Source organism: Neoarius graeffei, chromosome 13 (genome assembly GCF_027579695.1).
Source record: "Neoarius graeffei isolate fNeoGra1 chromosome 13, fNeoGra1.pri, whole genome shotgun sequence".
Lineage (NCBI taxonomy): Eukaryota > Metazoa > Chordata > Actinopteri > Siluriformes > Ariidae > Neoarius > Neoarius graeffei.
The window spans coordinates 5,536,467-5,554,504 of record NC_083581.1 but is presented as its reverse complement, the minus strand read 5'-3'; the positions used below and the strand labels follow the sequence as shown (position 1 = coordinate 5,554,504).

The window sequence follows — 18,038 nt, the reverse complement described above, 5'->3', positions numbered from 1 at the left end:
AGCCCGTTTAAAGCATCAACAAACCACCATGCCATGGGACCTTTAAAGTTTTTGTACAAGTTTCAGTTGATTAAACTGTCATTTTATTAAATGTGTCTGCTTTTGTAATAAAGTACTGAAAGAAAAAGCAAACACAGCATTGCGATTTCTTATCCATCCATATATTAAAAAAAAAAAAAATCCCTCCCTCCCGACTGAATTTTTTTGCTCACCCGGTGGACAGGAAACGGATTTTTTTTTAAGGATGGCCTAATTCCACTGCTATGCTCTTTTTGAAAATGAAGAAAACTTCTGCTGTGCCTGAATTACTGCGTGCCGGACTGTCTCCTACTGAGATTGCAACACAGCTGGGAATATCAAGATGTGCAGTGTACAAAATTAAAAACAAGTTAGAACGCACTGGAACAGCCAAAAGAAAGCCTGGATCTGGTTGCCCTCTGTCTGTACGGACAAAACACATGATTAACAAGGTTAAACGACGAATCAAGTCCAATCCTGTCAGGTCCATGAGAAAAATGGCTTCTGAGCTTGAGGTCAGTCCTTCCTCAATGCAACAACTTGTCAAGAATGACCTTAACAATGAAGTCCAGGGCCAGGGTGAAAGTTCCACTTCTTACTAAAGCTCAAAGAGAAAGTAGGGTGAAACGGTCCAAGGCACTGTTGAACAACATCAAGCATGCTGCGCCAGGTCGTGCGATCTTTTTCTCAGATGAAAAGATCTTCACTGTCGATGCCATATCAAACCGAAGAAACAACCGATGGATTGGAGGTGATCCCACAGATGTACCTGATGCTGTAAAGTATGCCAATACTACAAAGCACCCAGCTTCAGTCATGGTTTTTGGTCTCATCTCCTCGGATGGCAAGAAGATGCCTCCAGTTTTCATTCCCTGAGGTGTACGCATCAACACTGAGGAATATCTGGACATTCTGCAGAAAAAAGTCAAGCCATGGATCCAGACCAACTACCCTGATGGGAATTATGTGTTCCAACGAGACGGTGCCCCTGCTCACACTTCCAAGAGGACCCAAGAATGGTTGAATGCCAACCTGGAGGCATTCTGGCCCAAGGATATGTGGCTTCCCCAGAGTCCAGATCTTAATCCACTGGATTATAGTATCTGGGCAACTGTGGAGGGCAGTGCCTGTAAGAAACCCCACCCTTCCGTACCAGCCTTGCAGAGGTCTGTTCTGAGATCTTGGAACCGGATGACAGCATCCTACATCAAGAAGACTCGTCAAGTTTTCCGCAGTCGTCTGGAGGCGGTCATGGCAGTCGGAGGAGGACACATCGAGAAGTAGAATTTACGGTGTATGCTGTTTCTAATGATGTATAGATTCTCATCATCATCATCTCTAGCCGCTTTATCCTTCTACAGGGTCGCAGGCAAGCTGGAGCCTATCCCAGCTGACTACGGGCGAAAGGCAGGGTACACCCTGGACAAGTCGCCAGGTCATCACAGGGCTGACACATAGACACAGACAACCATTCACACTCACATTCACACCTACGCTCAATTTAGAGTCACCAGTTAACCTAACCTGCATGTCTTTGGACTGTGGGGGAAACCGGAGCACCCGGAGGAAACCCACGCGGACACGGGGAGAACATGCAAACTCCGCACAGAAAGGCCCTCGCCGGCCACGGGGCTCGAACCCAGGACCTTCTTGCTGTGAGGCGACAGCGCTAACCACTACACCACCGTGCCGCCCGATGTATAGATTGTTAATAAAATTTGTATTAGAAGCTGAGATACATGGTGTTGAAGTTTCATTTATGAAAGTGTAAACTTTTTTGGGGGTCACCCTGTAGGCAGATTCTACCACAACAGAGGCCAGTTAAGTCCCATCTCCTTAAATTGCTGAATTGATTATTTTGATCATTCTATTAAGTTTTTCTAGTAGCATTTGGGGTCTTGGACATTCACAGTAAATTTTAGGACAGTAGTCCTGGTAACTAATTAATAAAAGCCTGACATGACAGACATGCTAAATGACAATAGAAACACATCGGTTTCTATCATCAAAACCTGACAGACAAACTAACATCTACCATCATATTCTGACAGACGCTCTAGATGACAATAGCAACAAAACTGTTTCTTACATTATTAATCTGACAAATTTAGTAATAATATTAAATACCTCATCACTAGAACCAAATAATAAAATAAAATATTGAAATAAAAAAGATAAAATTTATTTTCAAAATTGAAATATCAACAATAATTGTCAGAACAGTGACGATAGACACGACTGTGTCACTTTCGCGGGGAAATAACACATTGAAACGGCCTGTCGGCTGAAAGGGTCGCAAGTGGCTCCGATTTATCTCAACTTACGATAGTTTTCCTCCAGAAAAATTGAAATATGAATGCACAAATATATTCTCAATGTTTCTATCGTCAAAAATTTCTATCGTCAGGATAGCTGACTGAAAATCTTACCTTGATTTATTGGATGAAATCTAGCTGTCAGAACTCCAAGTCTTGCCCGGAAGTAAATGTCTGCCGTCACAAAAATCACGCGCAGTCGAATTTCCTCTTTGCGTCAGTCAACATGTGCGTGGTGAGGGCTTGAATTTTGCTATCGTCAGGTGCATTAGACTGACAGACTGACGATAGCATTTTTAAAAAATAACTGTGGGCTTCTCTCGTGAACGAAATAGTTTTTTCGCTGTTAATCTATTTCAACTCTATCTGTTGACACCCAAAAATGATAAAGCCTGCTTCCACACGATAACTACCAAAGATCCATAATGGCCGAGTCTATCGTCAGGTCATCTGACAGAAATTCACTGACGATAGCAACAGGGATAATGAAAGGGATTTTTAAAATGGGAGTTACGTCTGTCAGATATGTCAAAGAAATAGAACTTTATTCTTTAAAAATCTTTTATTGATCTACTCAGTGTATTTTTAAATGACGTGCTGTTTTAGAAGACCAAATACCATATTTTCAATCTTGAAAATATTACCTCACTGAAAAAAGGACAAGAAAAATTTCTTATTTTGTGGGCAAGTGGTTAATGGATCCAGTTACGGTAGAATCTGCCTGTAGCGGTTAATACGACGACACAAACCCAGCTGTCACTCAAATCAGCCCCGCCCCGATTATGCATAAATGTATGGCTCAATACAATTTAAACTGTTGAATTATATAAAAATTAACCCCCATCCCCTGTACAGTTGTCATGAAGGGAAAAGCTAGCTATAGGCCCAATCCCAATTCTAATTTCTACCCCTACCCCTACCCCTCCCCCTTCCCCTTGGCCCTTCCCCTTGAAACTGAGCTACAAGGGATAGGGCTTGAAATTCAACCCTTACGTATTGGGATAGCCCTTCAACGATCGCATACGTCATCGCGTACCTCCGTCAGCGTTTATGTTAGCAAAACGCGACCAAATGCGTCATTGGCTGCGACCAGCCGCTACAGTCAGAGCCAGAGATCTCTGCTGGCAGGGTGTGATTTGTTAACTAACACCACTGAATGGGATATCTTTGGCGCTTCGTGCACCACATCTGACAGAATGAGGTGTCAGAACACTCATGTAAACAATAAAAGCGAGAATAACAGAACAAAACGTACGCAGTCAAGCAACCAAAAACAATACTCACTCCCAAAGCTTTTTAGCAGCAGCTTGGATTTCAGAAATCGCTGCTCATTCTCAGCTCGAAAGCGAATCAAGCGGCGTGTTTCCTCTGGATAACAACTTAAAACACGTAAATAATGGAGAAAATACATTTATGACAATCTTTCGCCGCGGGAACCGCCATCTTTCTGAAATCCGCATGAAATCTCGCTGAAATCCGCATGGCATTGTGGGAAATCACTCAAACCCCTTCGTTCGGAGTCAGCTCCAGGAAAATCTCCGTTTGGAGGGGTACAGAAGCCCTATCCCTTCCCCTACCCCTCCGCGTTAACTGGGATTGGGATACCCCTACCCCTTCACGTGAACGCGCAAAATGGAGGGGAAGGGCCAAGGGGTTGGTCCAAGGGGTGAAATGGGATTCGGCCATAGAAACCGTCCCCACCTGTAAACATGTTTGTTTTTGCTGTTAATTTGGACATTTTAACATTGGGGTCTTTGGGAACTGACTCACTTTTGGAAGCAGCCTCAAGTGGCCATTCAAGGGCAATTCCATGTAAATGTCAACCTCACCATGCAAAAATAAAGCAACATGTAATACATCAAAACCACTCCCAGAGATCTCACCTAGGCCTGTATTTTACAGATGTGAATAAGTTGAACCAATTTGTAACCAACCTAATATGTCACTGTCAGTCTTTCTTTCTTATAATGTAAACCCCAAGCTAAAATCAACTTTGATCATGTACAATTCTATATTATTGCCACAAGCCACAGAAATGTATGCTAAAATCCACAAAACAGCAAAACAATAGCCATCCTAAATATTATTTAAGAACTTTGATAGTTTTAGCTGATATTTAGAGAGTTTTTCAAAGGGTTATGGTGGTTAAGTTGCTGATTTTCTAAACATACGCCATGTCTATTTCAGACGCGTCACATCCATAACGGAATTTCGTCACATCCATAACGCTGACTTTTCCTTCCGAAACTCTGCATGAAATACAAAATATTTTAAACAAAGATTTTTTTAATATTCACCTTGGACCCCTCTATCAAACGGATATCTCCATTTCGACATTAGGTTTACGATTTCACAGAGTTTGATAAAAATGTACAGTCACCCAAGAAAAGTGATACTTTTTCTGTCACGTCCATAACGCATCTTTTATTGGCGTTTTCTGGCATGCCCTAGATGTACTATGGGAATTGTTCTTGTTCTATCACTTCTCCAGTATGGTACAGCCTTGAAATATGCAACACCTGTTTAAATACTGGGAGACAATAAAACATGCACTGGGTCATTTGTTGCCATTTTGAGTTCAAGTGTCACGTCCATAACGCTGGAATTGCTCTCAAGGAACTGCAGATTTTAGCACTTCCGCATTAGCTTCACTTTTCAGGACTGGAGATTGCCGCTTGGGATTGGCTCTTTTTCCAATTCAATCCCTTTTTTTTGTGTGATTATGATGTTTGATGTGAACTTTAACTGAAGCTCTTGACCTGTATCTGCATGATTTTACACACTGCGATTTGCTGAATGGATAACTGCATGAATAATGCGATTGTGTATACACCTTAACATTGCTATATAGTTTACTATAATGTGGACCCTGGACCTGTTTTAGAGAGTCTCCGTAGACCTCTCCGATATATTTGAGATAGGCGGTTGTCCACTGAAGAGTTGTAGCTTTGTCAGTATCAGCATAGCAGAATGGCACCAACGTGTTCAGCTCGTCGCAACACAGCCGTATTCTCCTCCTGAAAATCAGTACAGGTTCGTTGTCCTGAAACTTGGTGTCAATCTTAACACAAATTCTTAAGCGTATGGATTTTAACTTCTGGCTGCGCTAAAGTTTAAGTGTACCTCACAACATAATGTTTGCTTTCTTTGTTGCTTTGTTTTTGTATAGGACCAGATACCTCTGCATTAACCTGCATCCTTACCTGCGGTCTCTCTCCTTGAGGTTGTGTCTCTCTTTACGCTGATTAGTCTCCATAGGAAGTCGGGTTCTTCGACCTAGCTTACGACGAGGCGTAATGCAAGCCGGTTTCTGTTTCCCTGAGCTCGGCATTATATTGGGGTCCTGAGTTTGCAAAGCTTGGGCTCCATGCGTGCCGGATCGCTTCATAGCTTTTTGCACTATCTTGTCTTTTATAATGAGAGAGATTTAGCAAAGAAATGGAAGAAAGGGAAAAATGAAAATGAGCATGAGGGAAAAAAAGTGTTTATATTACATCACTATCCTATCCGGCTTATTCCTGTGATTCCTCGAACGAATTCTGGGCTCCCAGTTACTTGTCAATCACTAGCGAAGTTAGTAATTATGCTAAAGGTATTTTTCGTTTGCTGTTAAGGAGAGTAACTAACGTCAGAGCATAACCTTTTCCAACCTCCTTTTCCACACACACAATCTGTAGCCTGCTAATAAAATCTTAAGCAAAGATGTGTTTAAATACTAAAATTATATATGCATGTTTCCTTTAGGCCATTATTAAAAAAATGTTCTGTTTCCGGTCCACCGGCCGGGTGAGTGCCGTTTGTGCGGTTGAAATTTTTTTTTTAACGCCGGTTTTTCGACATTTTTTCGGGTTCGTAAATCTAAAATCGAACTTGACATTTCCGCATTCCCAGGGCTTTCCAGTAAAGCTCATACTAGCCAGCCATGACAAATAAGTAGCCAGCCGGGGGGAGTAAACACAAAATAAACTCCTGTGCACGCAGTTCCCAGGATTAAATGTATTTTCCACAGACCATTTATTTATTCACTTTACTCAAATACAAAGTAAAATGGCAGTAAACCATCTTTCTTTTCTTGCGTATTGCATCATGAGGCGTTCCTGGCTTGTAAATCTCTTATTTTCGGTGCATGACACATTCACGCAGCTGAGCATGCTATGAATTAACAGCGACAACGGTCTGCAGTGGGGCGACACAATTACACACTCAGCCAACATTTCTCCATTTGTGTATGAAAATACACTCCAACCACTCAGTTTGGGTTCATTTACAACCAACGGTGTCTTTTGATGCCAGCACGGAATTGAACGAGAGAAGACTGGTTTACCGGAGACAAAATAAGCGTCATCTCTGCTTCTGTTCCCTCCGACACACTACTGCCTCCACCGAGTGCGCACACACACACACGCCGCATGTCGGGGCCGCGGATGAGTTACTCTCCCTTGATCAACGAAGTCAGCGGGGAATTTGTGGTTATTATCGGTACAAACAGCGCGAATCACAACTTAAATGAGTGCGGTTCAGTTTGACATTATTGTCAGTCCGTTAGATAAACATTTAATTTTATTAAAATCGAAAATTAATATTTAGAGCCTGTGGACTACAAAAATAATAGTCATTAAAGTATGGAATCAATTTTGTGCCAAAATGTTCATACAATACTTTTGAAATATCCAACAAAAACGACAAATCAAAATACAAAAAAAAAGTCATTTTTTTTAGACTGGCAAACAAATTATTCGTGTAATCATGCAAAATATCAGTCTATTACTTTTCAGAAACCTTTTATTTTTGTTCCGCGTCTTTCTCAGTTTTGTTTGACGTAATTTATTTTGGTTGCGATTCCAGCTTTCTCGTTTGCGCTCCCTGACTTTTTGCTTGCAGTTTTGGCGCAAACTTCCCGTGTGGGTGGGCTGTCCAGGAATGCATTCTCATTGGCTAACTTGTGTTTGACTGACAGCTACGCTCAGCCATTCCCTACTCGGATTCTGGCGGACTGTTTGACGAGTGACCGATCCATTGACGGTAAACAAGGATGGAGTGGACTTCAGTGGCGACTATGATATTGAATTAATTCAACAAAGTGTAAATTCAGTATCATAGTCTCCACTGAAGTCCACTCGATCCTTGTTTACCGTCAATGGATCGGTCACTCGTCAAACAGTCCGCCAGAATCCGAGTAGGGAATGGCTGAGCGTAGCTGTCAGTCAAACACAAGTTAGCCAATGGGAATGCATTCCTGGACAGCCCGCCCACATGGGAAGTTTGTGCCAAAACTGCAAGCAAAAAGTCAGGGAGCGCAAACGAGAAAGCTGGAATCGCAACCAAAATAAATTACGTCAAGCAAAACTGAGAAAGACGCGGAACAAAAATAAAAGGCTTCTGAAGAGTAATAGACTGATATTTTGCACGATTACACGAATAATTTGTTTGCCAGTCTAAAAAAATTGACTTTTTTTGTATTTTGATTTGTCGTTTTTGTTTGATATTTCAAAAGTATTGTATGAACATTTTGGCACAAAATTGATTCCATATTAAAGTAGCCGGCTGGACTTAATTGTGTAGTCGGCTGTACGGCCGGCAGCCGGCGCTTGTGGAAAGCCCTGCATTCCGCACAGAATATAGAACTGAATCAGCTCTGTGCATGCGCCGTGCGGCACAAAAAAATGTCCGCCACCATGAAGACAGGAGATCCGGAGTTTTCAAACATTTGCTTAAGTGTGAAATCGCAAAATGGTATTCTAGCGAACAACAAAATAGTAAAGATTCAGAAAAACAAATCATTCAGTGATGATTTTAATAGTGTAATTTCATCCGAACTCGGCCTAACGCTCGATTCAGAACTACAAAAAGTCCGTGTGTCGGACATTTTAAGTACCTTTGTAAAAGTTTTGCAAATGTTGCAGTCAGCATTTAAAATGCTAACTTAAAGTTTTTGTACAAGTTTCAGCTGATTAAACCGTCATATTTTATTAAATGTGTCTCCTTTTGTAATAAAAACGTACTGAAAGAAAAAGCAAACACAGCATTGCGATTTCTTATCCATCCATATATTTAAAAAAAAAAATCCCTCCCTCCCGACTGAAAATTTTTTTGCTCACCCGGTGGACAGGAAACGGATTTTTTTTTTAAGGATGGCCTTACATTAAAAGCTGAAGAAATAACACGGTATTATAATACGGCGCAAGCTACTGCCGGTAAAATCGTGCGCTCTGATTGGTTCTTTGGCAGGCAGTATTTTCCCGTAACGCCCGTAGACGAATACGGACTTTCTTTCTAAGGCACCAGCTTTCAATGTTGCAAAAAAAAAGCGCCAAAAATAGAATCAAAAACGGCCGAAACATAAAAGACAAACAAAAGTCACTGAATTATTCAAAAAATGAGCAACGAAGAACATTCAGAAATTCAGTTTTGAAACCGCTAGTCGTTTATTCTGCATGCGTGACTCAACTACATTACATATATGACGTGATTCAAAGCAGCGGCACGCCTCATTATAATGACCGCCTATTTTAATCTTAGAAATAAAAAAGCTGTATAAAAAACTCCTTATCAACCTTGCTTGATCGGTCTTTACGGGAAAATATCAGACCGAGGTCTGATATTTTCCCGCAAAGACCGAGCAAGTGAGGTTAATAAAGAGTTAAACATCAAGTTAAAGCCTTGTGTAGCCTCGTCACAGTTGGGATGCGGTTTCTTGTGTGTGCATAAGGTTAATAGCTTCAACAAACAAACAAAAAAAACCCTTCTTATTCTTTTCAGTATTTTGCTTTATGGGTCATTCCATGCCAAATCAACAAATATCTGACAAATTTATGCTCGACCATCTCAGATTTCAATGAAATTTGGAGGGCTCAGAGATACTATTAAACGAAGTTAATCCCCAAAATTTGAGCTTCCTATCTCCAACGGTTTCAGAGATACAGGCATTTGAATTTTTCGATTTTTTTGCATTTTGCTCAAAACATACATATTTCAAAGTGTAATATAATCTTTATTATGCAAGATAGAAACCTGAAATTTTGAACAGAGAGACTCAATGTCTTGTACTACAAGCTTCAACTTAGAATTTCAATGGTCATTGTATATTAGATGGTGATTTTAACAAGGAAATTAAAAAGACAAATTTGCATTTTTTGCATTGTTAACTCATTCTGGAAGCTTGCCTGTGGCAGTAACGCTTAAACTAAGAATGTTATTCAAATCTACACAGAAATATCTACCAATTTCAGTTTTACCAAGTCTCCACTATTCCTAGTTTGTCTGTAATAGGGTTTTGAAATTCGCCGATTTCTAAAACATGCCATTTTCAGTAGCAAGAAATCCAATGTGGGATAGCAGTTAGGAACTTGTACATTTTTTTCAGTAATCTCCTAGACCCATATTTTATATTTCCAAGCTTTTGTTCTGTGTCTCTCAAGTATTTTTAAACTACAGGGGTTTAAAAAATCCATTTCTTCCAAATTCGAATTTTTGATATTATTTCCATTTTATTGATGATTAAGGACTGATAAATACAACTAAATGATTTGTATAGATAAGGAAACATTTTACTTGTGTTCATGTCACAGAAATATGGTTTTAAAAATATCATTTTGAAATAAGCTAAATAATATATGAACATTTCACATTTTTCAGTAAATATATATATATATATAAAAACTAAAGAAGTCAGTCATTTTTCATATAAATCACTTAACTTACAATTTCTGTTGTATGTTAATTTATGGCAGTCAGAATCTTTCTTTAGTCCAATTCCTATAGAACAGGGAGGAAGTTCAGCCATTTCTAGATGTCTAAGAACAAAATCATTTATACTGATCTCAAATTGAAAGCAACTACAATTAAATTCCCTAGTCAACTATTCAAAATATCCAATCCTTGCAAAGAAACACATTCAGTTAATAACATTGGTAAATTTTCTCAGTGCTCTGTATTACAATGTATTTAATATAATCCAAGCAATATAATGTTATCTGAACAAGTATGCAGTTTACAGACTCTAAAACTATAAGATATGAGCCACCTGTTCTGGTATCAAAGGTCACCTATTGTGCTGTGTTGATATTGATAAGGCTGGCTGTTGACTGGTACACAATAGCTGGTCATTGATTGCTAATGTTACACAGTCTTAGATTAAAATCAATTTACAAATAATTAATACTGAGCATTAATTGAAATTTTATTTAAAATTGAGGAAGAAACATGTCTCCTAACCTACTTAAAGGGGAACAGAGGGCAATATATAGAGTAAATATAACAATAAAACACACATTAACGAACCTTATTCAAGACTTACAAAAGTTTTTTGTTCTAAGGTTGGAAAGTTATAGTGTTTTGAAAGTAGCTCGAGCAAACTATTTCCGCAGTTTGAACAGCCCGCCATGATATTAATTTTATCCAATCAGAATGCACGTTCATTTTCTCTGCGTAACACTCATGACGTATGTATGTGCCCAGTTGTGTTGGCTCATTGAGGTTGGGAATAGCACGTGTGAATCGGAAAGTAGGATGAATTGTAAGTGATCGGCTACACAATGCCACAGTGTGTTGCTTTCGGGTGTAATAACAGGACCGATGGAAAGCATAACGATCCTCCAGACGTGTCTTTTCACTCGTTTCCGCTGAAAAACACCAAGCGAGTTCGAGCTTTCTTCTCTTCTTTCGTCATCACCGGAGTCGAGAGTACCTCTCCTAGGTTCAAACTGGTACCCTTCTAAGCCATAGCCTGCTTCCAGTGTGTCTTGCGGGATCTCTTCGTATGATTCGACAGAGCTGTCGCTTTCACTTGATGCGTCCGACGCCATGATTACACGCTTCTCTCCTAGTGCAGTGGGTAGGGCTGACGTCACGGTCTTTTAAAAATGGCGACTCTTGTGCCGTTTAGCGTACCGACTATTATATTTACAATTACCAAGATATTTCGTTGTTTTCTAGTATATAAATTTGATAGAATACTTAAGAATACGTTACTTTGTCACATCAGCAACTGTATATATTATATTTGGTACCCCTTTAAGCCTTATTGAAGCATTTATTAACCCTCAAATATCAGTTATATGAAAATATATCAAAAATTCGAATTTGGTGAAAATGGATTTTTTAAACCCCTGTAGTTTAAAAATACTTGAGAGAGACAGAACAAAAATTTGGAAATATAAAATATGGGTCTAGGAGATTACTGAAAAAAATTTACAAGTTCCTAACTGCTATCCCACATTGGATTTCTTGCTACTGAAAATGGCATGTTTTAGAAATCGGCGAATTTCAAAACCCTATTACAGACAAACTAGGAATAGTGGAGACTTGGTAAAACTGAAATTGGTAGATATTTCTGTGTAGATTTGAATAACATTCTTAGTTTAAGCATTACTGCCACAGGCAAGCTTCCAGAATGAGTTAAAAATGCAAATTTGTCTTTTTAATTTCCTTGTTAAAATCACCATCTAATATACAATGACCATTGAAATTCTAAGTTGAAGCTTGTAGTACAAGACATTGAGTCTCTCTGTGCAAAGTTTCAGGTTTCTATCTTGCATAATAAAGATTATATTGCACTTTGAAATATGTATGTTTTGAGCAAAAAACAAAAAAATTGAAAAATTCAAATGCCTGTATCTCTGAAACTATTGGTGATAGGAAACTCAAGTTTGGGGGATTAACTTCTTTTAATAGTATCTCTGAGCCCTCCAAATTTCATTGAAATCTGAGATGGTCGAGCATAACCTCTTGTTGATTTGGCATGGAATGACCCTTATAGTCGGCCAGCCAACGGCAGCAAAAGTGCTTAAAAAAACTTTTGATGGCAAAGTCTTGTTAAAAGTTGGCAACCATGCTAGAAGTTAGCAGCATGGACTAAGGTTTCAGAATCACCCGATTGCCAACATGGAACTTGACCTTTAAGGTCAAATTTGAAGGTCAAAAGGTCAAAAACAATGCATTTTATGGTTAGTCTTTTTGGGGGGCCTTATATTCATGGAATTCTTTTTCAAATGTTGGCAACCATGCTAGAAGTTATCAATAAAGTCTAAGGTTCCAGAATCTAGTGGTTGCCAAAGTCATATTTGTACTTTAATGTCAAATTTGAAAATTAATAATAATAATAATAATAAAAAAAAACAGAAGCGGGGATGTTCTGATTCGTCTTTTTGTGGGGTTGTATTTTCATGGCATTCTTTTTAAAAGCTGGCAACCATGTTATTAATTATCAGCAGGGTCTGAGGTTTCAGATTCCAGTGGTAATATAATATAATATAATATAATATAATATAATATAATATAATATAATATAATATAATATAATATAATATATGCTCAAGACTTTATATTGGGATGCTTGATTTAGCTCATCATGGAGCGACTCTGGCCAGTCAGCCTTGGACATTCTGAAATGTATAATTTGAACTGGTTTTCACCAAGACACATCATAGCACATTAACATAAAATTAACTAAAACCGAATTTTAAATTTTCACCCTGGTCACCCAATTCACTTTATTCTTTTGTTCTATGTGAAGCACATTAAGCTGCCTGTATGAAATGTGCTATATAAATAAAATCTGCCTTGCCTTGGCTCACCAGCGACTTTGCTTTGGCCACCCAATTCACAGACTCCATAGAAAAATAATGACTTCTTATGTTTCTCATGTGAGCACAAGGTCAGATGATTATTGAGATGAAGCAATCTTGACATGTTACCGCCAACGAGTGATGCATTGGCATTGCATCTTGCACGTGCAAATCATCAGGCAAAGGTATGGCTGCAGTCTGACAAGGTACATGTTAATGAAAGCCCTGAGGAGACAGGTGGTTGGAAAGTGGTAGACCAACACTTGGTGGCTGTGTGGCAAAGGAAGCCTCCAGTTCCACATAGTTGCTTAGAACTGATAACATGTGGTTGTAGAACCAAGTGTCGTACACATGCCTGCAGTTGCCTGAAGAATGGACAGCCCTGTATACCTGCATGTGGTTGTGATGCAGATGGATGTTTAAACACTGCAGGGATGGAACATGATAAGGATGAGACAAGCTTTTTGTAATAACAGCAACAATAAGTGCAACGCTACACAACTACTACAAATACATAAAATTGAAAATACTACAAAAATATTCAGTCTGTAATCACATTTGAATTTGAATTCTTGCCTTGAAACAAAGAAACAATCTGTTGACATACAGTCTTGTTATTCAGTCACTGTAGAAAACGTTTTGTGTTATTCATACCACAATAATAATGGCCATATAAATTCTAAATATACATATTAATCCATATAATTCATCAATATATTTGAACTTCCTATCCCCCAGGTACTAATTATCCAATATCTATGGCAAAAAATTTGCATTTTATGAAAGCACATCACAAAATTAAAAAAAAAAAAACTGATATTTGACCTCGGTTGACCTTTTGACCTCTATATTACACCTTAAAGGTCAAGTTCCATGTTGGCAACCGGGTGATTCTGAAACCTTAGTCCATGCTGATAACTTCTGGCATGGTTGCCAACTTTTAACAAAAAATGCCATCAAAAGTTTTTTTTAGGGTCTTGGCAGGCCGAATATTATACTTTTTTTTCATACAACTATTTTAAAATGTTAAACGGTTGGTACAATCATGATTAATTTTATTATCTATACTGATCTTATACTCCAGTGCAACTCGTTCCTGCCCCCGAAAAAAGCACATGTCTAGAAGTCAAGTGATTAAGTTTTTCTTAATTACACCCACTTTCTATGTTGATGACCTGCTCCTCGTTTGTTGTGCCGGTGTGTATAATACACACGGATCTTGGTGCAGAGTCAGCAGGGTTGTTAACGCTGAGGTTCTTGGACGTGATGCCTTCAGGATGTCTGCTGTCCTCTAACAGCTGAGAGAAGTGACCGAGTGTCTACAACATAATTAGAGTGACTTAATGAAGTAAAAATAGCCATAACTTTTGTTCAAATCGATCTGAAACAACATGCGGTAGAAAGTATATGAACACACATGCATCACAGAACTGAGGGCAGATTATGTTTTTTTTAAACTGAAATTTTAATACTTTAAGCTTGATTTTATATACCTGTTAGCAAGGTTTGGAGTTTAACCCTTTGGGGTCGAAAGCTTTGCCGGCGAAGCTCAACAGGTTTAGAATGAGTAGGTCATGTATTTAGATAAATATCTTCCTGAGTTTATCATTATACAAGCATGATAAACATATTGACAAACTTTATACTTTACACCTTCCTCTGTGCCCACTGCCAAATAATATTATAGTTTTTAAATGACCTAAATTAGATGAAACATAAAACTTGTCAGCTTACTCAGTCACACCGGAGTCGGAGCGCTGAGCGCACACTTACACATTCATAAAAGACTATTCACATGGTAACTAGGGTTGGGCGGTATTACGGTAAGAAGGTATCCCGAGGTATCCAAAAGTACCAACGGTATCGGTCTCATTACCGTCATTTAAAAAAAATATATAATATCTAAATAAATATGGAGTACATGAGGTCATAATATAAAATAATAAATTGAAGATCATCCCGAATAACTGTGTGATCGTATTTTCACTAATTCTATCAATTTCCTAAAGAAGTTTTCATCGCGTGCAGGGTTGTTTATGTCGTTACCATGGCAACCCTGCGTGACATTTTGGAGTCTGACAGAAAGCTTCGCAAGAGACTGAGCCCGGGGGTGTCATGGCTCAGATGGCTAAGGCACCGTACCATAAATCCGGGGACCCGGGTTCGATTCCGACCCGAGGTTATTTCCCGATCCTGTCTCTCTCTCCCCCGCTCATTTCCTGTCTCTCTAAACTGTCCTATCTAAAAAAAAAAAAAAAAAAAGAGACTGAGACCGCGGTTGAAAGATGGCAAGTCAAGATAACGAGTTAGTGGCAAAAAAAAATACAACATCAGCAGTGTGGCAGTATTTTGGTTTCAAACCAAACGAAAAATCTAATATGTCCCCTAAGGCACACCATAGCCTGGGGTACTCCACTTCCACGAGATCTCTCCAATGAGTTGTGTTTTGAGTAGGTTACATGAGTAACAACAAGGTAAAATAATATAACGTATGACATTTGGGATGTGGGTAATAAACGTTTGAAATGTCATCTACTGAAGAAACGGAAGAAAACATCGTAGCGTAAACTGTTCGGTTTCTGGTGGGAATTAGCAATGCGCTTGCTATCTTTGTTGGGTGTGTTAAACCGTATGGATTTAAGTGGAATAATTGTAAGGAGTTGTGATCAAGACAACGTTTTAAGCAAGGTAAGGCCATTTGATTATTAATTTCCCCGCCATGGCATGACGTGGGCCCATATGATTTTGCCTTGTGCAGCTATCACGCATTTGAATTAGGTTCGCCTCATTTGCGCTGAAGAATATGGTTTATCGCGCAGTCTAAACGGACTTGGGTGTTGGTTGATTCTTTTTCTTTTTTTTATTTCCCATGCTTGAAAGGGTATGATCCTGCTCATCGTGTACTTTTTTTGATGGAGTAGGTGAAATAGTGCTGCAAATGGCGTTTCAACGCAGACATGTGTAAACGACAGTTGAATGCTATTTTCAAGATGAAGGAAGAGTTGCGTGATGCTTTGAAATATCTCTTAATGCACAAAATTCGCTTTGCTGCTTAATCCATACCACAATGCACATAATTCGCTATGCTGCTTTTAAATAGTACATTTGAGGCATAGGCGCACGTTACACAGTAGGCCGAAACAAAATATTATTTTTTTCTCGGTAATACCGTATACCCCGGGAAAACACTGAGACAGTTTAAAGGTATCAAAATTTGGATACCGCCCAACCCTAATGGTAACGGCATGATAATCACTTTCACTCTTTTGGCTTCGATTGGTTTCTCTGCTGCGGTGGGAACGCCCACCGTAAACAGGATGAAATCTGTCAGACAGAGTTCAGGCTATTTGGAGGTAAAACTTGTTGCGAGATGGCTCGCAGGTTTTATGTGCTTTGGATAATTCAGGACAGCGATTCAATTCATGATTCATTTCATGATTCAGGACAGCGATTCAATTCAATCTTGAGAACTACGACACTGATGATGAGCGGTGCCTTTTTTCTTTTACATTTTTTTTTAACTTCGACTTGATCCAGCCGAAGACCAACTCAAGTGAGTGTCAATATTTATTCTATTTGTTATGAGCAGATCAGTTGATGTGTGCGCTGTAGTGCATACACAGGAAAAATGACTGAGCAACGTTAAAAGTATTTTCCTTAAAACAAAAAGAACAGAGCACATTACTCCAATTCTAAGGTCCCTTCACTGGCTTCCAGTAAGCTACAGAATTGACTTTAAAGCATTGCTGCTGGTGTACAAATCTCTAAATGGTACAGGGCCCAATTACCTCTCTGATATGTTGCAGCAGCCTAACCCAATCAGATCTACCAGATCGCAGCGGCAAAATTTACTGGTAAAACCTGTTGTCAAAACAAAGTGTGGTGAAGCAGCTTTTAGCTACTATGCAGTACAGCTATGGAACCAACTGCCAGAGGACATTAAAAATGCTCCTGCTGTCGGCAGCTTCAAATCTAGACTAAAGACCAAGCTGTTTTCAGATGCTTTCTGCTAACTGATAAATATCGTCATCTTTACGTTTTAAACTTTACTTAACTTTTACAGTCTCTGCATGTTTTAAACTTTACTTTTATTCTGTTTTATTCTGTTTTTTTACTGAACTTTTACTTCATTTTATTATTTTATTTCTACTATTGTTTAATTCTTATTATTTTTTTCTCTCTTCTTCCCTCTTTATTTTATGTAATTTTATTTTCTATTGTTTACTGTTTTGCTTTTACCTCTGTAAAGCACATTGAACTGCCACTGTGTATGAAATGCGCTATATAAATAAACTTGCCTTGCCTAAAAATAGTTAATTTTGCTCGATTTTGTGTTTAGAGAGTAGGATTTGGAGTTGGAGCAAAATTACAGAGTAATTGCATAGCTGCCAACATTCTGAAATTGTAAATAGTAATACAAGGTTGGGTACTGAGTCTTGGTGGGGGGTCGGGGGAAGCCCCCCCGCCGCCAAAGCTTTCTAGCAAAACTACCCTGAAAAATCACACCAAAACAAAATAGTTTGACAAAATTTATTCTACAAACTAAACTATCATCTTACATTAATTTGCAAAGTTCTTTTCAACAATGGAAACAAATTTACCTGGAACTAGAATACATATATCATCAAAGCAATTTGGCACAGATCAAACATAAAAGGAACCTCTTGTAATCAACACCAAACATAAAAATGTCTCAAAACATGCTTGGCACAAAGTGAAACAGCTCAAAAAAAAGTGTCAATTTCAACTTGCTTCTTCACCTGACTACAAATCAAACAGAACAGAATCAACAACACACCCCGGGCATCAAATCGTGCCCGCCAATCACAACGCAAGGTTTTTGTTTGGATTCTTTGGACGGGCTTTTGCAGGAGTGACGACAAGGCTGCACGACGCTGGAGAAAGCGCTAGTGAACAGCGCTCGTTTGACTCCGCTTTGGAATCAGTTTTAGAAGAATTAGGAGTTTTCGTTGAAACATGAGCAGGAAGAGGCTCTCCGCTCATTCCATGATCGCTGAATCTTCACGAAAACACTCGATGCTCCAATGCTGTCCCTCTCCACATGCTGTTTGTTTACCCAATAGACATATAAACATAGACGCCGCATTGAGCTGGTGGCCCGTTGCTGGGATACGTCAGA

The 18,038-nt window shown here is 38.9% G+C and overlaps 1 protein-coding gene across 1 annotated transcript in view; it reads right to left on the bottom strand.

The window, feature by feature from the left end:
* The window catches only part of LOC132895985 (transcription factor-like 5 protein), a 44,347-nt gene that overhangs the window by 8,118 nt on the left and 18,191 nt on the right, over positions 1 to 18,038 (bottom strand). The window contains exons 3-5 of the mRNA XM_060936711.1: positions 14,058 to 14,217; positions 5,537 to 5,741; positions 5,209 to 5,350 (exon numbers count right to left, since the gene is read on the bottom strand). Coding sequence (XP_060792694.1) covers positions 5,209 to 5,350; positions 5,537 to 5,741; positions 14,058 to 14,217 — 507 coding nt within the window. The remainder of the gene's footprint in view (positions 1 to 5,208; positions 5,351 to 5,536; positions 5,742 to 14,057; positions 14,218 to 18,038) is intronic.